General features: G+C 37.6%; 1 protein-coding gene across 2 annotated transcripts in view; it reads right to left on the reverse strand.

Annotated features, from left to right (window-relative positions):
* Nucleotides 1-1,667: 1,667 nt before the first annotated feature.
* The window catches only part of LOC117429112 (retinal dehydrogenase 2), a 28,828-nt gene continuing 5,267 nt past the window's right edge, over nt 1,668-25,228 (reverse strand). For both annotated transcript variants that reach the window (XM_034048309.3, XM_034048310.3), the window contains 12 exons: nt 13,964-14,068; nt 12,969-13,109; nt 11,948-12,077; nt 10,815-10,876; nt 10,168-10,296; nt 9,907-10,020; nt 6,710-6,812; nt 5,602-5,786; nt 5,142-5,306; nt 4,751-4,908; nt 3,391-3,465; nt 1,668-2,403 (listed from right to left, as the gene is read on the reverse strand). In XM_034048309.3, coding sequence (XP_033904200.3) covers nt 2,331-2,403; nt 3,391-3,465; nt 4,751-4,908; nt 5,142-5,306; nt 5,602-5,786; nt 6,710-6,812; nt 9,907-10,020; nt 10,168-10,296; nt 10,815-10,876; nt 11,948-12,077; nt 12,969-13,109; nt 13,964-14,068 — 1,440 coding nt within the window. In that variant the 3' untranslated portion in view covers nt 1,668-2,330. The remainder of the gene's footprint in view (nt 2,404-3,390; nt 3,466-4,750; nt 4,909-5,141; nt 5,307-5,601; nt 5,787-6,709; nt 6,813-9,906; nt 10,021-10,167; nt 10,297-10,814; nt 10,877-11,947; nt 12,078-12,968; nt 13,110-13,963; nt 14,069-25,228) is intronic.

Consider the following 25,228-nt stretch of genomic DNA (forward strand, 5'->3'; position numbering starts at 1 on the left):
AGCTATCAGATTATTCATCTTAAACCAAGTGTATTGACCAGCCAGGAAACATGCTGGTGATTCATCTGTGTGAAACCGGCGTCACTGTGGAGGCACAAGTTATGAGCAGAGATAATGATAAGATATACTATTTTCAAGATAAAAGGAGTCAAACGCAAAGAAAACAAATGCCAACAGACAGTCGGCAAGCTTCAACGTCCAGTGCCCAGTGCCCACTATTTCATGTTTGATGTGAACAGCATGGAAGAGTCTGGCGCAGCTCTGGTGTCTGATTGTGGATCAGGTTCTCTGGAATGATGGGATTGTTTCCAACCATGTTTCTACACATGGTTATACCACAGTCCTAACTCCTACATTGTACTGTGTAATAACTGATCAGTAAAAATCACAAAGGAAGCTAACCAGTCACTGTCCTAACTTCAACCAGTCTATCAATTACTGCTTCTCAAGATCCTTCAGTGTAATGCAATAGAATCAGTTCACAGCTCCGTTGACATTACATTGAGAACAAAGCTGAAAGTACCTGCAGTGCATGGGAGATTTATAGTTGTTATAAGGTGACCACAGAATAATCCAGCAAACATATATCTTCTGCCTCGGCTGTAAATGCTAAATTTGAGATTTCAGATTTCAATGAAAAATTCTACAAGCATGTAGGAATGTAAGAGTACAGACATTTGGACAGAAAGACAGGTTCCTCTATAATACATCTCCAGATTCTTACCTCTCAATAACTTGTTTTAAAGAATGTTGCAACCAAGCTTTTATCAGACTTAGATAAGTGGTTCTCTAGATACAAGTAAAAATGTAAGTGTGATGTACTCATATGAATGCCCTTCTACCCACAGATTCTGATAATCTCAATAATTTGTGCTAATGAGTGTTTCATCACAAATGGATAAGTGATATATATATATATATATATATATATATATATATATATATATATATATATATATATATATATATATATATATATATATATATATATATATATAATCACTTATGACATAATGTGTGGCATATGGAAGTAAGGCACCTACGCTGGATGGATAACCCATATGTCTTATTGCACAAACACTGCAGTTATTGCATTGCCAGACTCATTAACTCTATTACCCCACAGAGGCTTCCTCCTTGCTGTGTGGTATAAGGTTTTCATGATCCAATGTTCACAACCGCTTAGCTGCATTAACGGGCGCCTCAACAGTATTTATGAACCTGTTTATATTTATTAACAGGGTGAAATAATGTGGTAGAAATGCTTTTTATGCATGAGAACATGGACGGGCTTTGGAGATTGTGTTTGTAATTTCCATTCAAAATTGTCCTGTAGGATAGTCACAGAAAGTTGTGGTTAAAAGTTAAGTGTGTGAGAGAAAGGCAACTGGACAGTTCATGCTCATATCCCCCTGCACGGTTATTCATGCCATGTGGTGGCTAATTGCACACAGCACGAACGCAGCTCCTATTGTTTTCTTGCTCTTCTCTCTATGAAGATTTTACTACAGACCTCTAAATGCAGTGTATATAAAGATTGCAGAGTTGCTGTTCAACACCTTCCATGCTGTTTTTTCTTCATGTAGAGATTTTAATTGCACATACTATATATCTTTTTACAGTGTTGACAACAAAATCAAAATAAAAAACAAAAACGAACTTCAAACTCCTTTTTACATTTTTAATGAAAAAATTCTATAGAAAATACTTTTTATATCTTCATACTTTCATAGTACATAATTGTATATACATAATTTAAACTGAACATCAATGTAAAATCATAAAACAATCTACATATTGTATAACAATGCATTGACTTTTTATTTTATTACATTTTTATAAAAAAATGGATACTAAGGCAGCCATTTTTTACATTAACTACTACAATAAAATTAAACAATATTCATGAAAGATAATATACAGTGTAAGTGGTCATATAAAAAAAAATAGTGGTAACATTTTCATGGTATGATTTAATGGGAGCACCAATGTTATTGATTTTACTCCACAAAATCAATAAGTCTTCATGAATATTAAAAGGTATTACAGATACATATAAAATTGCAGTATTGTATTTACAGTTTTAAATACGCCTTCCCATTTCCTAATCCCCAACCCACACATTAAAAATAACTTAATTGCAGGGGATTAAGGCTATGCTTATGAAAAAGTGTAACAGTTTGCAGTAGTGTTACTCCGTTTTGCTTTAGTGTCTTATTAACTAGTAGTGGGGTGCATCATTGCTGGGATCTACACACCCCAATGATGAGTGCTTTATCTATTAAAGGCTAGGAATGCACTCAGTGTTACACTGGAGGCTAACCAAGCTTCTAAGAGTTCTTCTGGTGAATCTTCATTGTAATAGTTTTGACTTCAGAGTACTCCCTCAATCCGTATTCACCCCTGTAAACAAAGGACATGTTTAGCTTTATATTTCTTGGTGATAGTAACGTTCAACAGCTCTGAATAGGTCTTTGATTCAAGTAGGGTTATTATTCACAGTGGACAGATGTTTCCAGAGAGAATTTTAACGGGAAAGTCAAAGACGAATTTCAGGTGAGATGAGCTAGAGTCGTTACTGTTCTATGGGCGTCAACAAGTGTCACAGTGCGGCCATTCTCAGCACTGGACAGTCATTATAGGTCACCATTGAAAGCTAGAAGCAGCAACTACACTTCTAATGTAGATCTCGCACTCAGAATGTCAATGACAGAGAATTCTAAATATTTAAACAGAATCTACATAAACACATTCAATATGTTAATATCAGCATTTCACTTGTTTTGTATTTCAATTGAATGACTTACAATATGTTTCTAAGTGTCCAGTGGCTACCTCTGATCAAGTCGAGAGTGTACTTCCTCTTGCACTCTTTTTATGACAGACCTGACACAGCAAAGAGTGCATGAAAAACACCCTCTGAACTTGATTAAAGGTAGCCAGCGAACCCATCTAAACATACACTAGGAAACACAAGCAATCCAGGTGTAGGAGCTGTCTAATAGCTCTGCCATTCTCCGCTGTCTCTACCAGTGAGCATTGCAGTACATAAACAGAGGAAACATTACAACAGTTTGCTGAATTCTGAACATGTACTTCAAGCAGTAGTGTGTTGACTGTAGAGATCAATGTACAATATGTACAGCTTGAATAATGTGGGGTTTCCTTTGAATTTACTAACGACTTCTAAATAAATTCATAGATTACTATCACGTTAGAAAGAGCGTTGTCTACTGTCGGACTAACAGTCGAAATTGATTTTCTTTATATATATATATATATATATATATATATATATATATATATATATATATATATATATATATATATATAAAGTAGGAGGATATAACTTAGCTGAATAAGCCAAAAGCTTGTGATGGTGATACTTACATTTCTCTTCCATTTCCAGACATTTTGAATCCTCCAAACGGGCTCTGTACATTCAGTGCATTGTAACAGTTTATCCTACAGAATACGCAATGACACATGTTATTCTTCCGTGTTGACAAACTTTTTACACTCAAAATATGATAAAAGAACATAAAAAGAGTAAGAACAGTTTAAAATTGAAAAAAATAAATATAGCTTAGCAGTAAAAAAAAAATCCCTCAAATGTTCTTATGTTTTAGGTAACATCTGCTTTCTACAATACAATAGAACCTGCCGCATCCCATTTAACTGGTTCCAGGGGTCCATTGGATATGTGAAAATATTATATCTCAATTGTTATACTTGATTGTAGTTGCTTTATTAATGTTGGGACATTATAAATTAACAAATTGAGGTACAGCAGTGTGTCTAAAACACAACTGTACAGTACTATAATATATATATTATACTTTACAAAGAAAATAAGTAAAAAATTACTGCAGAAAAGTGCAGAATTAAAAACAAAGTACTGTAATACAGTATTTGGCAATTTACAAAACAGCATTCCAAAACAGTTCTTACCATACATGCCAAAGTAATCTGACAGCTTAGTTTTAGTTTTTTTTGTTTGCACCGAAAGTGTGTTAACCTGAGATAGGGATGTCAGTGATGTTGTGAAAAAATATTGCAATTATATTAAAGTCTTGCTTTCTTGCTCTGTTTTATGTGAACTTAGTGACAGCTGGCATGTAAAAGGTGAAACTGCATTCCCAGACACACCGTCTTTTCAACTGCCTGCGAGTCTGCAGCAATGCCCCTCTCGTCTTTTCTAGCGCCTCGTTTTTATATGCAACTGAATTTATTCTGTCATGCTTAAGAGCTGAATTTACTGTTTCAGACCCATATAAAATGTGCATTGATCAGTTTCCATCAGTACCGTTCAATTGGTCCCAGCATGTGTAAATGACACATGCCAGAAGTCCATCGGTTAATAGAGGGGATTGTATCTTACAGGAGGGGATATGACAGTTTCTACTTAAGCGATAGTGCCCGACGATGAAGGCTCAACTGTGTGGTAGTTGACCGTGACTGGAGTTATGTGTCATGGTCAGTGCAAAGTATTGATTGGCTGGTTTTGGTGGTTAATAAAATCAATTTGGACCAATTGTGTGTTAGTATTTGCTGTCCAATTGAACTGAGCTTTCATTAAGGCAAATCAAAATGAAAAAGCTAGCAGTTGCGCACATTGATTTTGAGTTTGATGTGATGTTCCAGTGGGCATCTACTGTCTGATAGAAGCCTGCTAGTTAGAAGCTGATTGGCTGATAGTACTGAATTATTTTCTAATGTATACTGAAGTAGAAGCTCTGAGTAATCTTACCATACTGTCCCAGCATGCATCGCTGCAGAGACCGTCATGGCCTTGTTTATATCCCTGGTGAAGACTGCCGCTACAAGGCCATACTCAGTGCTATTGGCCCTCTCAATGGCTTCATCCATGGTCTTGAACTTCAATATTTGCTGAACAGGTCCAAAAATCTGCAAGGGTAATGGTCAATTATGACACAGTTAAACCAATCTACTTGTAAAAATACTGCACAAACTAAGGAAACAGCAAAGACCCATACCAAGAAATGAACGTGCCCTTAATCAAATGGAACCTATCACAAGATTACTGTGCTATACCATGTTAAGTTCATAGCAAAGGATTGTAAAATATAATTAAAACAGACATGTCCAGGTCAGCTGCTTTGAGGTGTAACGCATCATACCTCTTCCTTAGCAATTCGCATCTCGTCTTTGACATTGGAGAACACTGTAGGTTCGATGTAGAATCCTTTTCTGCCCAAGGCTTTGCCGCCGCATTCAAGTTTGGCTCCTTCACTGATCCCACTCTGTATGAGTGCCAGGATCTTGCTGTACTGCTCTTTATCAATCTAAACAAAAATAATATATTAAAAAAAAGATTTAGTCAGTCAGCTTAAAAGTACAAATTCTTTAAGCAACAGAAAATGAGAATAACAAATTGAAAGCCTGCCAGGGCTACAGTCGAGAATGCTATGAGACTGCACGCACGCCACGTCCACAATGTTGGCTCTTGCTGTTCTATCTTCATTCTTGATGGCTGTTACAGAGCAGCTCTTGTCTAAGCACCAGAAAGAGTATTCTATGTGCAATAAGCATAAAGGCAGTATCTTACTGTACTTATTAACTGATTTTTTTTTGTTTTACCTGTGGTCCTTGCTCAGTGGTGGGATCAAAGGGGTTCCCTACTATTCTCCTCTTCGCTCGCTCCACACTCTTCCGGACAAACTCATCATAAATGGATTCCTCCACGAAAACCCGGGATCCAGCAGTGCAGCACTGTCCTTGGTTGAAAAACACTCCTTGGTGGGCTTGCTCAACCGCATAATCCACTGCAAAGAGGGAATCGCAGGGGAGTGTATTGTTAGAAGGGCCAGTGTTTACTGCAGTTGAAAACCAATTGGGCACCACGCAAAACCGTGGAGTTAAAGAGGACTTAATTGCTGAATGAAGCACATGCTGTACAGGACATAATACTTGACCAGTTCTAAAGCAAATCCAAATTTGTTAGAGATTACTAGAATATGTTTTGACTATTATATGATGTCAGTAATTACTAATAGTTGAATAATACACTAGTTTCACATCATGACCAAATAGTCTATTTATGTATAATATTGCAATTAGCAGTAAGCATAACATCTTACAGTTTTACATGGTTAATTAAACTGGGCACTGCTGTCCTACTGACTTAACAAGTTCTTGCGATTCTCCTGATAAAGTGTTGACTGCTCAGTGTTGTTTATAACACCTGCTGAGTGCTATCTAGAACGTGTCCGCAGTGTGACCGAAGAAAGATTATCAGTAACCACTAAAGATATAGACCAACCGTGGCTGAGTTCACTGTCGTTCAGTTTAGAAAGTAGGAGACCTGGATGAATTTGATGACCATTGATGACTGACGGCTTTTAAATGTGTATATTAATGTGCAATTGCAAAGAGCAACTATAAGATGTGGGTCTTTTTTATATTATACAAGATATATGAGGCAACTTTTATTATTTCAAATAAAAAGACTCACATTGCTAAATGATTTGTTATGTAAAGATTATTTGCATATACAATGTCAGATCCTCTATAAACTGTAAGCTAGACAGAGCATACAGTTTCATTTCACCTTCTCTGGACATGATGTCATATTAAAATAATTGCTCGCAAAAACTGTAACGAGTCCACAGTGCTCAGTTAAACACAAATATTATTTGTTTTCTTTTTACACATTGTTTAAGGAAAACAAAAAGGCTCTGAGACTTACAATCTGCATCTGCAAAAATAATGTTGGGGCTCTTCCCTCCCAGCTCCAGCGTTACTCTCTTCAAATTACTCCTTCCAGCTGCTTCTTGGATCAGTTTTCCAACCTTGGAGGAAATGGAGAAACATTTTACACACAACGCAGTCATGCAGTTAACTCCAACGCTCAGCTCTGTAAATCAGTGGGATATGCCCATTAAATAGCTTAGCAGGTTGTGCAGCTTGAGACAAGGGTAACTTAAGGAGGCTCACCGAAATGGGAGACCCAACATCCGCAATATCAATTAAACACCAAAAAGGAGATGCTGATGATGCTATCGGAGGAACATGTAATCAAGGTATTGACTCTTAAACTCTAGGGCAGAGCTGGAACAGGGTCTGTGTGTTATTGGAGTCCTTCCCAACTTCAGTACTACGGCTTGGCTGAATAACTGGTTGGAATGCGGGCAAGGCATTGCAAGACTCCCATCCTGGCTTATCTTCTTAGGTGTCTTTTATTTTGTTTCAAAGGATTTCCGCCAAGTGTTTCTGTCACATGGGTAGCCAAATACAGCACACCTGCTATTTGTACAGGATTTATAATGACTAAAACTCAAGACTTTACTCCATTCTTTTTCTTAACAAGTGTGCTGAGTTTTTTTTTTTTTTAATTGGTTTATCTTACGCTAACTGAAATCTGACCCGAAAACACATGCATGTTGAGGTTCTTTGCTGAATTGAAGACACACAATTGTTCACAGTTGCTTCTAGAACAAAAGCTTAACGACTTATTAACACTGACAGAAAGAGAGCTACAAACACTCATTACTTATGCGACTAGCCCTGTAGTAAGGACTGGACAACTATCTTCCTAAATAAGTTGCAAGTCTGCATTAATCTCACTTCGGAAATGAAAAGAGAAGCCTGCTGAGTAAATTAGGACGAGTGGTACTACAGCTGTTAGGCCGAAAACATTTGTTTGGCATGAATCATTCCCAGCTCTCCTGTAGTTTGCTTTGATGGTCTTTCTTGTATCTAGTTGAGTAATGATTAGTTCATGGTATGTTAATGTAACAAAAATAAAGAAAACAATTTGCCACCTGATCTATGGTCTGGCGTGTTTGGCTTTACTGGAGGGTGTTTAGAAGCAATATAGTGTGCTGTCTACCAATATGCAACCAGTGCCACGGCTCCTAAAATAAAAGGAGGATAGTCCCTTTTTCCATAAACAAAAGCTTTGTGACTCACTGTCTGTATATTTCAAAGCTCCGGTGCTACAGCTGCTTTATTCCTTAATTGACTCCAGATTAAGAACTGAGAGGAACAAAAAAAAAAAAGGTATTTTTTAGGGAAAAGTTTTCTAACCGCTTATGATAAAACGAAAGTCTTATATTTGCAAGTGGCATGAGAAGCAGCCATAAAAGAATCAACATGAACTGCCTTCCTTGGCATCTGATCAAATCTGGTTTTCATTGAGTTTTGTCTTCACATTGTTTCTGTGTCAGGCTACATTGCAAATGGATTTTTTTGCTCTTAACTCTAAACATCAATCTCAATCATGTCTAAACTGAATAAAAATACAAGATCTTCCAGAGAGGACCTAGTCTGTCCTTCCATGCAATGCCTGTACCAAAAGCTAGGAGTGTTTTAGAGGTTTCATTTTGATGATCAAACACTGTTTGTATGAAACCAATTTTTGAATATTTAGCAAAATAGATTAGGATTACTTTTAATTTTTCTTTTTTTTAACAGTTTAAAAATAGGTTCATAAATATTAACTAACTATGAAATGAACAACATATGTGAACATGTTAATGAACTCAAAAAAGGTCAGTTTAGTCTGAAACTCCACATAACTTTTTTTTAATTAACAAACTGGACCCTGGTGTGCTTTTGAATGCCACTTAATCCACAATGTTCCTTTTATTCAAAAGCTGAATAAGCAAGCTGCTCTTTCTATATATACAGGTATCTATAAATTAAAACTTCTAAATTAAAACTTCTGAATAGCTGTCTTTAAGACGTTATTGCCCATAGCTAACAATGGGTAAAAGCCAATTGAATACAGTCACTGCTTTTGGCCAGACAATTCTGAGATTTATGGGCTTTAATAATTATACTGAGCACGTTTCACCAGGACAAACTGTCCAGCCCTATTGTTTAGAATACTGATTTACAAAAAGAAAAAAGGTAATTCGAGTTCACTTGAATGTGTTTCCTATAATGGGCGCTCACGAGACATGGCAACATGATTTCTGGTGAGCGCTTCAGGCACTTGGTGCTGTTTGACCTTAGTGTTTGGCTGGTTCAGGTTTTTTATTAACTTTTTCAATGTAAAAATTAATCTTTTTAATTATGACTGGGGGCTGACAAGCACTGCCCTGGCAGGGAGATAAGCCTAGCTTTGATACAAGCACAGGAGAGAGTAAACAGATTTTGATACTAACAACTGTTCGGAAACAGACATGTTAAGGGGTTATCATCCTGGGGCGGCTGGGTTATAATTTGGATTTGCCGCTTGTGCCTGGATTACTGCTATTTTGTTGCAGGAAATCCAAAAGCACCAGGAAGCAGTTTACAATCACTTTACAGTAAAAACAAACTGTCTGCTTTTGTTTAACCTGATGAAAGGCTGCCTCTAGCTTGACCCCCTCTCGGTACAGCTTTTTTTTTATTTTTCTTGTAAGTAAGCAATATGCAAATACAGCCCTCACAATAAAAGGTTTGCCTTCATGTTCATTGTTTAAGTAAGGCTTATTAACTGCAGTACAGTTTAAGACAGACACACAGATAAATGTTGCTTTTTTAAGATGGATCGGAAACTCTTAATTTTCTTTTGCAAGGCAGTGCAAGATTCTCAACATAACAAGAGCTGGAAAGAGGCACTATGGCACTGCAGTTGTGCATTTGTTGCTACATAGTTGGAACTAATAGCCAGACTCAATGCTTTAATGCCGAGCACACACGCAGGCTGTCAGAGAAGCTACAGTATAGCTGAACAGCTCAATCGACCTGTTTCTGTTTTGTAGTTTTAACTCTTTGGTTCTGCTGCGATGACAAATGAGAGCTTTCCCCTTAGCTGCCTCTCTTAGCTTTTCATTGCACATGATGTATGAATGACATCAGCCTACCTGGGACCTTTGTTCCTTCTGTTACCGTCAGATGAAAAGAACCCCATACAGTAAAGAAATATTTCTTGCAGGTATCTTTTTTTTTAATCACCTCAGTTGATCCTGTGAAAGCAACTTTGTCTATGCCCATGTGAAAGGCTATAGCAGCCCCTGCAGTTGGCCCATATCCTGGCAAAATGTTGACAACTCCCGGTGGAAACCCAGCCTGTCAAAACAATATCAGAGGAAACAAGGTTTAGAGAAAAGTGCCAAACCAAACCAAGGTGGAATTAATACCGACTTGGTCAGATTCCTCCTGCAATGGAGATGAACTGAAATGAATAACAATATAAAAAACAAAAAACGGGGTTACCTCTTTGATGAGGGCCCCCATGTAGAGACTGCTGAGTGGTGTTTGTTCAGCGGGTTTGATGACCACCGTGTTTCCACAGCACAGCGCCGGGGCGATCTTCCAGGCCATCATCAGCAATGGGAAGTTCCACTGTGGAAAGGAAAGGAAAAGGGTTGGCAGGGGTACACTGACTTTTCACTTGCACACCATTCGCTCCATGAACTGAACTACACTCTTTCAATACTAATGCAATTGACAATAAGCTATTTAAATTGCAGGCACGCCCCCTGGTAATACTTCTTAAGCATATTCTTACTGCACTACTGGTTTAAAACAACAGAAAGTTAAACAGAGCGTAAGGTGAATCTTTAAAATCTTTAAGCAGGGTAACAGAGTGATAATTCCTTTGTCAAAATGAACACCGCGGCTATCACGCTTCGCAAATACAGGGACTTGAGAAACATCAGCAGCTTCATTCCAAAACAAAGCTCTAACCACACGGAAACATGCCCAAATCTCCAGTGAACTTGCTCCGTGAGGAACAAAAAAGGGAGCTGATTTTCTTTCTCCTTAAAAAAAAATGCAGCTGTGAGGGCAAAGTTGAATGTATCTTCAAAAGAGGAGCTGATTTGAATAAAAATAAACAGCGAGTGCTCTGAGATACTCACGGGGATGATCTGTCCACAGACTCCGATGGGTTCATGTTTTGTGAATGTAAAATAATCCCCATCTGTAAGAGAAGAACATTATTGTTCAGCAGTCCAGTTCAGCTTGGCAACACTTGAAAGGTGTTTTGGGTGCATTTTAGTACCGACTCGTTATCTATGGCACTGGAGCACGAAACATCAAAAAGCGTTTTTTTTTTTGTTTCTTCACTATGTTTGCCTATTAAAAAATGTAATTAAAAATTCTTTGAAAAGGGCTTTGAAGAAAAAAAAATATTACAAATGAATTTAAATGTATTAAAAACAAAAAAAATCTAATATAGCGATTTGAAATGTTCTTGTGAAAAGATATTATTTCATAGGAATGCACTGCTTATTTTCAGTTGAAGCTTTGCAGAAAGCTAGTTAGGCTTGAAGTAAGGTTACAGGAATGTAGTAACCCAAGTTTCAGTTAACTGGAGAAAGTTAACTCTCTGTTCCTCTGTATGAGCCACTGTTACTAAAGCCACCTGTTTGAAGTGAGAGATGATCTTGCTGTCCACTAGCTGGGGGCACCCTGCTGCCAGGCAAACTTCCTACCAGGGCTTTTTCAAACAGCTACATTAGCCAGAACAACAAATACAGGACCCCAGTCCTCTGTCACAGCTGAGCTCCAGCGCTCACGAGGGGGCATTGCCAGTGGGGGACTGACCATTAGCACTCAGATTTACAACACCATAGGGACTGCACATGTTTACCTTTTAGATTATTCTTTTTTTTAAAACTTTATTTTTTATAAACTTTTAGTGAAGAAATGCGAGAAATGTTGTCAATCTGTTTTAATAAAAAAATATCAGTTTTCTCTAATGCCACTCTTGAGAACCTCAAGCATTTGGATTTTTAAAAATCCTGAATAGCACCCACTGTATACTGAGCCGTCAGTGTATTGGCAAAGCTAAGCTATAGAACAGTCCATTATCACAAAAGGTTTGGAGTATGGGTTCAGCTAATGGTGTTGCTTTTCATCGGGTTTGTGGTTATTATTATATATTGGTATAATTTACCAAACAACCCTTGGAATAACCTTTAGCCTTTGTTTTATCGATGTCTGAATCCTCCAGCTGTCACATCGAGGATCCTTTGCTTTGTAAACATACCTACTGGAATGGTCATTCCATGGATTTTGTCAGCCCAGCCTGCAAAATATCTGAGTGTTTTTATGACTCCCTGAAGGTCCACATAGAAAGCCTGGAGAAAAGGTTTCCCACCATTCACTGATTCCAAAGTCTGAAAGGGAAGGTGGAGAGGGTGAGACAAGGGAAAATATGAAGATAGTTTGTATATTATGGGAAGGATGATTGATATTCTAGATATAAGAGAAACATCTGGCCCCCAGGACACTTTGACATATCTCTTTTTATGTTGGTGAAGCAACATTCATTTTAATGTGCTGTCAATGAAAAAATATGATATTATGATAGCGAGACGTGGACATTCCGACAAATATCTAAATCATTATTTAGAATCCTTATCAGCAAGAAAGAGGTTAAGGCTTATCACACAGGATGATAAACAAATAGATCCAACAGAATGGAATTCCACAATGTCTAGGTCTCATCCTGGTTAAGAAAGAAAAAAAGTTCCAAGAGATTATCACTGACTGTGAAACTTTTAAATCATCCTGCCCTGATATAATGAGTTTTTTTTTTTAAACATTTGGATTTATTAAAAGCATATGTATGGAACCTTAATAAAAGGCTAAACATGAAAGTGCTTCATGCAAAGTCAACCGTGGCACAATTCTTATCACGGAAACAGCCATGTGTTAAACTCACAGTTTCCTTCACTGTTGTGGGCACTGTTTAAAAAATCAAGGGTATATTTATTATTAAAGCAACAGAAGAAATCTGAATCCTGACTTAATGACCTTCTAGCTTCATTCCTTGCCCAGCTTTGTCTGAGCCAAAAAAAAAGAAGATAAGTGATGTTTTTTGGCATTTTTTGCACTGTTAGCAATAGTTCTTGTTACATGGAATTCTTGTAAAGCTACTTTAAGGATAGACTGTTTCTTGCTGTTTTTTTTTTCTTTTTACCTAATACATTTTTGATTATTTTATTTGAAATGTCTACCGCTTTGGTTTGGGTAGCAGATGATCAATGAAATATGCACAGGCTTACAGCGAGTATCGTCCTGTCCCTTTCCACCAGGTCTGCTAGCTTGTCCAGCAGTCTCCCTCTCTCGGAGGCGTCCATTCTCCTCCACACCGAGCCCAGAGTAAAGGCCAGCCGAGCTGCTTGCACAGCCTTGTCAGTGTCTGCCTGTGAGGAGAGACAGAGAGCACAGAAGATATTACAGACCCCACAGGTCATAACAGCCGAGTACTTTAGCAACAGCCGAGTTTCAAATACCAACGGGTTCCCTTGTGCCGGATCGCACCAGATTGTACAGTTTGCAAATGATGAACCGTATATAAAAAAAAAAATGTTGTTGTTGTGAAAAATAATTCTATATACATACATAATTCCTGTTCTATGAATTGAATGCATAAACAAAAATGCTATCCCTCTTCCTTAATTGCAAGATCTGCTATTTACAACCCCTGCAGGCACCCTAATATGAACAGGTGCAAAAAACAAAATACATTTTGAAATATAATAAAGCAATACAATGTTTCTCAGTACATGTAAATAATTATTTAACTGAATAAAAACATACACACACAATATCAAGCAGGTTTTATGCTTTTTTTTTTAGTTTTTCCCCGTGTTGATCCTTAAATCTAGAGTGGGGTGGAGTAACCATGTGCTTTCTCCCAATAACTGCATGCCCAACCACATTAGACTAAACCTTTTGTTTTTTTTACTCTCCAGACATTCACTGTTGGAGTGGTGTTAATGATGCGGTGCCAGGCCCTGAATACCGCAATCTTCTGCACCAGCCAGCACTGTGGCCAACGAGCAACATGTGCCCCATCGTTTGTTTAAATAATTAACAGAGGTTTCAATTCCACTGGGAATTTCTGCAGAAGAATATAACAGCAAACTGTTAACTCTATAAGCATTTTAAACTTTTTTTTATTATCATTTAGTGGTCGCCAATTATTTTTTTTATAGTTTTTCTCCCCAATTTAGTAATGTCCAATTATTTTAAACTTTACAAAAAATATATTTACCTTTTCAGCCTCTTGAACATGACATATTTTCTCTCCATTTGATGGGTTATACACTGGGAATGTTTTACCACTTACTGACGTTTGCCATTCATTGTTTATGAAAATCTGAAACACAAAGCACAAACATACAAGTTGAAAGACTTCTAAAATCAGGGCAGTTTAGCAGGGCATGACAATATAATCAGATCATTTCACACTGGTTGCAAGCGAACTGTTACTACAATACTGTTATCTAAAATGACATCGCCTTCTAAGTAAAAATATAAATTCAATTTGAGATATCTCAAATTGAATTTCCTGTCCTGTTTGAGATATCTCAAATTAACCCCGATTTCAAGATATCTCAAATACAATTTGAGATCTCTCAAATTGAATTTCAAATATCTCAAATTGAATTTGAGATATCTTGAATTGAATTTGTGATATCTTTTGACTGCCTGTCCAGTTTGAGATATCTCAAATTGAATTAGAGATATCTCAAAGTGACTTCCTGTATAGTTTGAGATACAGTATCTTGAAATGGGCCAGAAGTCCATTCAAAACATAGAGCATTTTCATAGGAAGTCAATTTGATATATATCAGACTAGACAGGAAGTCAATTTGAGATACCTCGAATTGAATTTGAGATATCTTGAGATTGAGTTAGTTTTAGATATCTGCAATTCAATTTAAGATATCTTGAAATGCATTTCGAGATATCTCTAAATGATAATTTGGCTTACCATAGTACGGCAGGTTTCCTCTTGTATTAAAGCCTTACAACTGAATCATAATAACACAAATGTGTTCTGACACTTCAACAAGGCATCCTCATCTGCGGTCCCAGACGCGGACCCTCATTACACGACATTCGTGAGGTTTGTGTGGCGGCAGCATGGAGGCTGTGTTTTTGTTTATGCTTTTAGAAGAAAGTACTGTACGTAATCGATCAAGAACTCATCAAGCGCAGCTATGCTCCTTTCTTCAAAACCGCCATTTTGCTTTTTCTGCACTGCTAAATAAAAGTGGTGACGATCTGCAGTACCATGACAGTAGATAGAAACATTTGGGCGATCTTCCAACCAGAAGGCTGGTGGGAACGACTTGAGTGGTCTCCATATGACTGGATTAAACATGTACGCATGTCTAAGGAGTTGTATATGCGTCTTTGTCATTTACTGAGACCTTTCCTGAAGTGCCAGAACACACAGATGAAACGTTCGGTATCGGTGGAAAAACGAGTAGCGGTCGCACTGTGGCGTTTGGGGACACGAATTGTCCCATATTGTTTTAATTTAAGTTGTAAAACCAAAAATACAATTCTTACAACAGAATATTATACAACTGTACTTTGATTAAATAAAAAAAGTATATATATATATATATATATATATATATATATATATATATATATATATATATATATATATATGTGTGCATTATTTATTATTGTTATGAATTAACTATTCATCAATATTACAAAATCAGCTTGGCTCATCAGGCACCTATATTTTTTTCTTAGTCATATTTATTACACGGAAATGTCTGATAAACGATGACATCATTACTAGCGCAGAAATTCACCGAGCACCTACTGCGGTTGTTTAACTAACCAAACTGAATTAATAATCAAACTCGCTACTTGTTCCAAACAGGATTAACTAGTGTGGTTGTCGCTGCCTTTTGCAACCGAACTGTATGTGTACTTAAACTATATTAAGAGCAAAAGGTGAACTTGCAATCACATTTAGGCTGCATGTGTATGGGGCCTAAAAGTCTGTTAAATAGACTTTGCATTATTTCCAAAGTCTCGTGTTTGAACTGGAAAGGAGAAGTCCCCAAACATGAGTATGTGGGTTTAGTAAACAGAAGAAAGCTGCTCATTTTGCTCGATACCAGTCTCCCTCCCCAGAACCAATTTCTAGTTAGTCTTCAATGTGAAAATATAGCTTTTACGCCAAAGCTTTCTGAGTGTGAAAGTTGATTCAGGCAGGTGTTAGGCAACCATCTCCTGAGTTAACGAGCAACTTATTGAAACTGCCTCAGTGTTGAATACTCATTTTTCCTCCCTAGGGAGCCCTTGGAAGTCCAGACAAGCAGTGAAAGTGAGGAATCTCCCTATCGGAGATGAGACACCTTACACACACATTTCACAACTCACTGCTCCTTTATTAGATCATAAAACACATGGCTTGCTTGCTTTTGTCATGTGTAAAAAGAAGCAGTTCATTAAATACTGCTAGCATGCATTAAGAACCTGCTGCTCGGAATTATCAGGCTTGTACAACAAAACCTTGTTTTAGTGAACTGTATTTAGATCACAGTCTTACTACTGCTTTTAAATAGTATATAATCAATTTTCACGGTTTTGTGGCAAGTGCAAATCTACATTATTCTTATACTGACAAGTTAATCCACTAAAGAAGCACAAATGTTTGGAAGCAAAACTTTCCAAGCTAACATGAAAAGCATAACACAAATCAAGGGCTGACAAGATTAACTAACAAACTTAACTGGGAGTTTTCATTATAGATTTTTTAATTTACTGCTGTATCTAAGGGCCTTCGTGTTTAGCACATCTGCTGGTTTAAATACTACACTTTACTTTGAGCACAAGAGCATGAGAAGCATAGAAAACAACTCATGTAACATGGGAGGAAACCACACCGTGTTATTCTCCCCAGACCTTAGTAACTCCTCTGCATATTTATCTTAGAGGTTTAAGGACCTTTTAATTGGCAGTAAAATGTAGAGTGTTTACTTTTGTGCAGGTATTAAATACCAGTTCTTTTGGAAGCGTTTCAAGACTGAATCCCCCAGCTGGCTTTTTTACAAGGAAAACCTTACACTTAAATAACTCACTTTTGAAAGTTTGGGGTGTTCTGTATCAGCTCGTACCTTTCGACAGACACTCACACCACCTACACTCCATTCCATTCCAATTAATCTGGGCTACACAGGCTGACACTGATACAGAACCCATTTTGCATTTTCAAAGGGATATCACCTGCTCACTAGATGTATACATTTGGACCCATTCCGTCTGACTCTCATTAAAGGCACTTCATAAAAATGTCACGGCTAAGACAACTGATGACACACTGCAAAAACAGAAAACCCTACAGAGCACTAAATTAGATTTAAATTTATAGTACCCACTGTAGAGGAACGCTTTAAATCAGAGGAGCCCTTTGACAGCCCGAACGTCTCGGTAAGAATGCAATCCGCAGGGAGCTTTATGCTCTGTCTAACCCCTCTCACGCTGCAAAAGGGAGAAGAAAAGATAACCTTCGAAAACAAGAGCTCTGGAGTCCCATCTAAATCACGCTCCGAAATGGACAACGCTTGGGGCCCTCATTGTTCCATCCCTGCACTGAATGTCTTTCACCTTTATTATCCCCATTGAGTGACCTGATTAAGATAGGGAGCTTGGACAATAAATCAGCTCTTAAGGTTTCAAAATTGGAAATTGGATCCTAACATGTTAAAGTGCAGATATCAAGGGGGTTATGTGCACTTTCTTTTGTACAGTTTCAATGCAACTAGCAGTGCTGCTATTCAAGCCTCTGAATAATGTACTGCTGTTCGTGGTGTTATTAAAACTGATAGGTATTGACATTGGGAAGTTGTCTTCATAATGCTTCAGAAAATGGGTCTACGTTCTATGTGCACATTACTGTAAAGTGGGGACTGTTGGGCTTTTCAGAAATGTATTTTAAACTTTATTTTCTATGGTCTGATGCACTTTATTAGAACACCTCATTGCTTCTGTAGTTTTGATTTCTTGTGTGTTGGAAATCAAACCACTGGAACTGAAAAGCATGGGGAATTGTCAAAATAGGCAAGTTAGCGATTGTCTAATTTAATTGATGAGTTTAATAGGCCATACATGCAATTAATTTTAAATAGTAAGAGAAAAGGAACACATAGCCACAAATGGTAAAATGCATGAGACATTTTAAAAGTTGTTTAAGATAATTAAAGCACAAAGTGGTCTGACACATTCACACACCAGTGGTTATGGTTTCTATATCACTGATTAGTGGCTGAAAAATAGAAACTCTCACATCCAGAGGTTTTCATGCAAGTAAGTATATACAGGATAAAAATGACAAAACTTGAGGTGTTCTAATAAATTTTCACACTGCTGTATATAATAATGAATTAATCTCAATATTAAGGCAAGCTCACAGACTTTATATTTGTTTTGCTTGCTACTGTGTGTTTGTGCATCTATTAAGGCAGACACTGGATATAGTCAGGAAAGAATGTTGATTGTGGAAAAAGTGTATTATTTCATATGGTTTACTTTTTCATTTGGCTGTCCAAATATAATGAATCAAATGAACGCTTATGATAAAATGCTTACAGATGCATTGCATCTCGGCTTTCATACATAAGCATTGTGGGGATTCAGATGTTTGTAAATTATTCCCTAAACATTTTGAACAATTTTTTTTTTGTTGTTGTTCTAAATGTTGGAAATGGGTTATCCTAATTATAATTTAGCAAAGTGTTTATGTCTATTCCCAGCACAGCTGCAAGCCTCCACGCAAGTTGAGCACATTTTAGCAAAGCTCACGTTTAAGTTAAGTAGTGGTTCTGGTATGCTTGTACACTGGATGACAAGTGATATCATAATTACACATCCTTTTCTTGCCAATAATTGTGCTTTAGCATTAAAATCTAGGTCAGTACTGATTCTGTTTTTCACACTCAGACGTGTTTTTTACAGTCTTGCAAATGTTTGTTTCTTGGGGGGGGGGGGGGGATTGGCGCACAGGAAAATAATTTTAACATCCAAATAATAATAATAGCATCCCATGGGAGAAAGTGTTCTGGGTAAATTGAGAAATGAATGGGAATTTCTAGTTCCATTTATTTAGGAGCATTCCTCAAATCTGATCCATTTTTCATATGCGCCTTTCTCCTTGGAGACCCACAGGGCTGCAAAACCTAGGGCATAAGATGCCAAAATATTTACTGGAGAAACAGCACATCTGTTTGGCCCCCAGCATCAGAAGAATTGCGGATTTTATAATGAGACTAATTTCTTGATAATTTCAGGGGCATGCTCAAAATTCTGGAGCTTAATATTCTATAACATTAGAGATACAACTGGGCACCTGTGCCTGAGTCTGGCCAGGAAGTTCCATATCCTTCCCTATCTCAGGAACTTCAGTTCCGCTCCCTTCTTTCAGGATTTATAATTATTATTGTAACTAGGCTAGGAGAGGGTATGTGAAACAGACACAGCTGGTGTTTTTCTCTTCTTGTTACAACACTGATATAACAAACCTTTAACTTTCTTTAAAAATAGGAGCACATGACACACTTATTCTTTTACTTCTAGTGTCTTGTGGTGCCAACTGGTCTGTCGGCAACTCAAAAAATAACCCATCATCCTCCAGTAACTGTCACGTCACACCCCAATTTTTATTCTGCACAGCATTAGATCAGTCTTAAATGCAATATAAGCTTTTTTGCTCCATTACAAACTTTCTGCAACTATATTTTTTACCATTAACAATTTTTGTTAACCCTTTTCTGTCCCTTCGCATTAAAAAAAAAAAAAAAAAATCCATAATTGTTTAGGGAACATGAAAGTTCCTTAACTACATTTGTTTATATTTAAGCTACATACTGTAACTGAAAACGCTAATGTGGTCCTCTTCCATTTAGCTGGGTAAGTGCAGACTGAAAGTGTGGGAGTGCTAAGTGCAGTTGTGCTGGGGGGAGGAAGCTCAGTGGGTAGTCTGTCCAGCCTTAACTGAGTAGGAGGAGACAACACTTGGGCCTTCCTATCGCGGATCAATCTAACGAAAGGGGAAAGGGGCCTGCATTCTACTTGGATTTGTTATTATGGAGCAACCCCCCCCATCCCACCACCACTACCACCACTACCAAATGTTTGCACCGTGTATTCTCTTACCCCCTTAATTAGGAAGAGCCTTTCGAAGCGTTAAGCCTTTCATTTGCAAATGGCAGCCCAGCAATCAAAGGAGGTGTCTGTTTATTTTCCTAGTTACTGTAGGGGGACGCAATGGAGGAAGAAAGCACAAAGCACTGTTTTTGTTTATATGACTTGGGATTAGATGGTTAATTAGTTTGGGTAATCAAGGGTATCCCTGCTTCCCTGCTAATATAGTGCTCACCAGTACAGCCACACAGAACAGCAGTGGATTTGCCATTCATGTTTTATAATTAGCAGTGTGCAAAAAAACTTTAACCAAATACATGACTGCGTGAATGTGATCTTCATTTGTACAGTATAATGTCGTTTCATGAGATATTTGTGGATGAAATCATAGTTCTGGATCCCTGAATATATACAAAAATTCCAGTGTCAGATTTAATGTTGATGCCCTTGTATACATTCCAAAGAAAACTGCTTAGCTAAACTGCAAAGGATTTTCGCTTTCATCATTATATGTTTTTTTCTGCATATGCTATTGAGGGTAATGAGCAAAGTGGCCAGGAATAACATTAAATTACCCTGTATAATTATCTGGAACCACATGCTTACACTCTCCTCACCAACTTGAGTTTAGTTTTTTAGTTTGAAAACAGATCATTTGAACAAAGTTACTTTTTGAAGTATTTTAATTTATGAGGCAATCATAAATCGTCCTCTGTATTTCAAGTACACGGGTGGCTTTCTTATTCGGCTGCAGAAGGAAGCTTATGATCAAACATGGGAAATTGGTGGAATGTCAGCTCATGTGCAACGGGCCCCTTTTCGGTCTGATCGCCCTCCCTGGCATGATAAATCACCAGCAGTACCCCTACCTTCGCACGCTTGATCTTATCACAGCAAGACTTGGTTTTGAAGTGAAGAACTCCAGATCTCTCAGGTCAAAGACGAATAGCAGAGACACTGACCCGCACAGTGGTGGAGGACCATATATTAGACCCAAGTGGCTGGTAATGAGCTTCTGGAAAACTCTGTCCCTGTAGAATCTCAATCACTTTAAATACTTGCATAAAAAAGCATCAAGCAATGTAATCATCATCTCCGACCCTTCTCAGCTGAGTAGATTGAAAGAGGACTTCAGGACTTCAATTAAATATTAATAAGAGCATAAATTAAAGAATCTAAGAAAGCACAAACAGGCACAAAAGGGGGATTAAACCATGTTGGGGTAGTTAGTGATTGTTTTGGTTGCTGTCAAAGACTTTTCACAGCTGAAGAGTTAAATCACTGGCTTAAAAAAAAAAAAAAATAGAGGTTACATTTTAACTCAACAGAAGCAAATGTGCTTTACATTTAGTTTATCATTAACTCTGAATGGCCTATAATCTGCAATCAGTATTTTCTGATCAAACTGGCTTTCAGGTACTGACTAGCCTTGGCAGAGCCTGTTTTGTTAGAAATATGTGAATAGGATTGTATCTGAAATAATAAAAAAATAATGATCCACAGAACCGCCTCCTAACTTCAGTTTCAAATACTTGTCTGGTTAAAAACAACCTCTACAATCACTAAGAGAATGACAATACTGTAGCTCTAGATGATTCTAGATGTGGATAAAGGATACAGCTTGACATATAGTCTTGTGCAGGGTGCATCTTAAGTGACACTGATCCACACACCCGTCAGTATAGCAATCAGATTACCTCTGGACACAGGGCAAACTGCAGTCTAATCAGGGTAAGCATTTTCTGAAAACGTATGAAGTTCACACTGAACCTTTCCTGGCACATCTGCCATCTACACATGGTGAAAACCTGGGACTGGGATGGTGGATGTAAATCAGTGACCATCTAAACAACCACGGTGCATCCACATTGAATAGTTGCCCCTTTGCTTCTCTGTGGACGCCCGGTGTGCACATCCCCTTACCTCAGCTGGAGCACTTGTAATGCTAAGAGAATGCGGGTGAAACCTGTTAGCCTCTCTGCTGTTTACAGGGCAACATTTATGCTCAAGGTGCTGAACTCAGTGACACATAATCACTAAATGGCTGCAATCACCAGAAAGGTTTTAATTTGAGAAGAGTTTCACCTGGCCGGGCGGCACAAATACCTATAATAATACCCATCAGTGGAGGTTAATTTACTGCATACCTCAGCGGTGATCTGAAACACTACAGCTCCCCAATCTGATTCCTTAAGCAATGATTGGATTCTTCTGGGGACCAGTCGAAGCCTAATGTTGTTGTTTAAGGTTCAAAGCACTTACTCTCCCTCAGGACCGTTTAGGCAAACAGCTGGGGGAGTTGACTACAAAAGAGCTGCCTCAGTCAAGAGGAAGACGCTTCTGGAGTAAAGAGGTAAAGAGACCCTTTGACCAGAACTCAGTTATCAACATTTTGCTTGGCTAATAGGACTTCTTTGATAAAGGAGAAAAGAGACCACTCACTGATACAGAAACACCAAGAAAATTAGAGCCAATTTGTACTTGTTAAAACTAGGGAGAGTCATGCTCGCGGAGGGGTTAAGATCCCATCCAGTTCCACAGCGGAATGGGCAGGCATGGGTTGGGAAAGGAGATTGCTTAGTACCTCTGTTTATTAGGCTTTGTAAAATGTGGGTTCCCTCCAAAATATAATACTAATGTCAACCCACAGCTAAATTTGCTGTTATAGTAGTCTCCGGATAAGAGAACACCCCTCTGGAAGCAAGCGAAGTGTTCTCTTAGCCGAGGTGTTCTTTAAGACGGAGTTGACCACCAGACACAATATGAATCAATCAATAAATAAATATGTATTACTTGTCATGACGTACGTGTATCAATATATGAAGTGAATAGAATAAGTAAGAGAAAAGCAATAGGCAAGTGTTAATAAACTATAATAATAAAGTAACGGACAAACTACTGTTAATACACTAACTGCCAAACTAAATTAACAAAACACCCCTACACACATGTTAGAAAATGATTTAACAGAACGGTGAAGCAACTCACCAGAACGGAAAACACCAAATTGCTCGGCACGTTTCGCCGTTTGTTTACATGCCATTGTGTAGCGATGAGATGCACTCGTGGAAATCGGAATACAAAACGAGGCAATGATAGGATGCCGAATTTGGAATTTGGAATTTGGAATTTGGAATTTAATAAACCAATCAGTGTGCCTCTAGACACACTCGCGATGACAAACCAAGTCACATTTTAAAAGAATGAATAAGCCATTTTAATTTAAGTTTAATGATGATGAGTTATCAGGTTACAAAACAGTACTGTATCAGCTGTGAACGAATGGCAAAAAGGTGTTCTTTTAAGCGAAGTTCCTGTACCTTTAGGCGGAGCATTTACAATGGGAAAAATCTGGTTCACCACACGGGTGTTCTCTTAGGAGGTCCTGTACACGGAGACTACTGTATTTCCTCATGCTTAGTTGAAATGAAAAAAACAAATATTTCCATTATAGGAAAACAATGAAAGTAAGTGTATATATATATATATATATATATATATATATATATATATATATATATATATATATATATATATATATATATATATATATAATGTACATATATTATGTACATATATTATGTACATATGTATCTTTCTGAACGACAATCCTATGAAGTATTTCAATTGACCTATACTGGCTGGATCAGTTTACAAGCCTATAATTCCTGTTTTTCATGGTAATAAATGGGAAAATGGAACCAGGCTTAAAAGAGTGGCCAAGTCTTTACACCCCAGCCTGCGACCAGCAATAAATCAGATATCCTCCCTGCAGAGAGGGAGACTGTGTAGGGGCAGGGGCTGAACTAAATACATGATGTCTGGAGAAGTTGGGTGCACACATAACAGACTTACACTGTTGTTTCTGCAGAGAAAAAAACAATACTAACATTATAAAACCACCAAGAAACAACCTGAGTGAAGGCCAGAGCATTGAATTAAAATCATTAGAACCAGCAACGCAGACAATCATTCAATGACAGCTAGGCTTTCTTGACAGTTTTATACTGTTACAATAGTTGCATTCCCTGTATAAAGGTTTCCTACAGTCAAAGCATAGTGATAAAGCATAGTAAAGCACAGGTAAGAACTGTAAAGCCCAGAGAGGTATGGTAAAGCACATAACAAAAACATGGCAAACCATGGTTAGCTATGGCAAATGCATAGCATAACCATGGGAAAAGCATGGGAAAACTGCAAGAATACCATGCGCAAATACTGTGGTCAACTTTTAAAAAGGGTCCTCTTAGAAAAAACGTGTGCTTTTGCCTTTGAGCTTCCTAGTATGATAACAGTATGCAGAAACAGGTGCAAACAGCAGTAAAAAGGGTCTTATCAATATAGTTTGTGCTGACTGTAGCCCCTCTAATATCACTATATTTTCAGATTATCAATGATGTCAATTAATTCATTCAAATCCAGATTATCTATTTATTTCATGGGTCCATGTGCCCCCCCCCCCCCCCCAATTGTGTCTCTAAAGCAAGTCTAAAAGGTTTCCATATTTGCTCTGACACCACCTGCATGTAAAAAGACACCTGTGTGAACGCCTCCAGAGACTGCGCTGTGTAAAGCCTTACGTTTTACCTGTAGTTACAGACTCCTTTGCTATCTTATTTCATTTGTCTTAATATACAGTAAATGCAATAAAAAACGTTTCCGCCAAATAGAACCCTGTGACTCATTTCTATTTATGACATCGCCCTTTTTCCAATGTATTTTTAACAAAGTTAACTGTTTTTCATACATACTATACAGTATAATCAGAGCTTGTAAAAATGAAGTATCACTAGACAAGCTGTGATAAAAGAAACTATCAAAATACATGTCACTATCCCTTAATACAAAGAGAATAGATTTCTTAAAACCGTCTCTTGGAATAGTAAAACGACACCAGCACACAGTTTATGATGGCCACTGTAATCGTAGCTACCCCTAACCCCGGGGAGACTGTGCGCCTATCCTGCGATACTCACAACCAAGACTTTAACTCATACTTCGCACGGTTTCACTTGCATTATCTGAAGAATCTGGCTCAGACAAATCAGTAGCCCATTAAACATTACCCTTACATTTACTTTTAAAAAATGCATGGTTACGAGTCACTGAAAATGAGTTGAAAAGCGTAATCTATCTTTATAACAATGAATGTATCACATCGTATTAGCAAGAGTTAAATACACCTAGGCTGTAAAGGACAACTTTATGTCACATGTTTTGTAAAAGGAAAGTAAAAACTAAAAAGCATTATCAAACAACTTTAACTTTTTTTTTACTGTTTAAAAACAAAAATTAAAAAAAAACATTGCATATGCCTGTTAAATAGGCTGTGTTATTTATATAGTTGCATTCAGTAACACAACTG

The sequence above is a fragment of the Acipenser ruthenus genome, chromosome 24 (genome assembly GCF_902713425.1).
Source record: "Acipenser ruthenus chromosome 24, fAciRut3.2 maternal haplotype, whole genome shotgun sequence".
Classification (NCBI taxonomy): Eukaryota; Metazoa; Chordata; class Actinopteri; order Acipenseriformes; family Acipenseridae; genus Acipenser; species Acipenser ruthenus.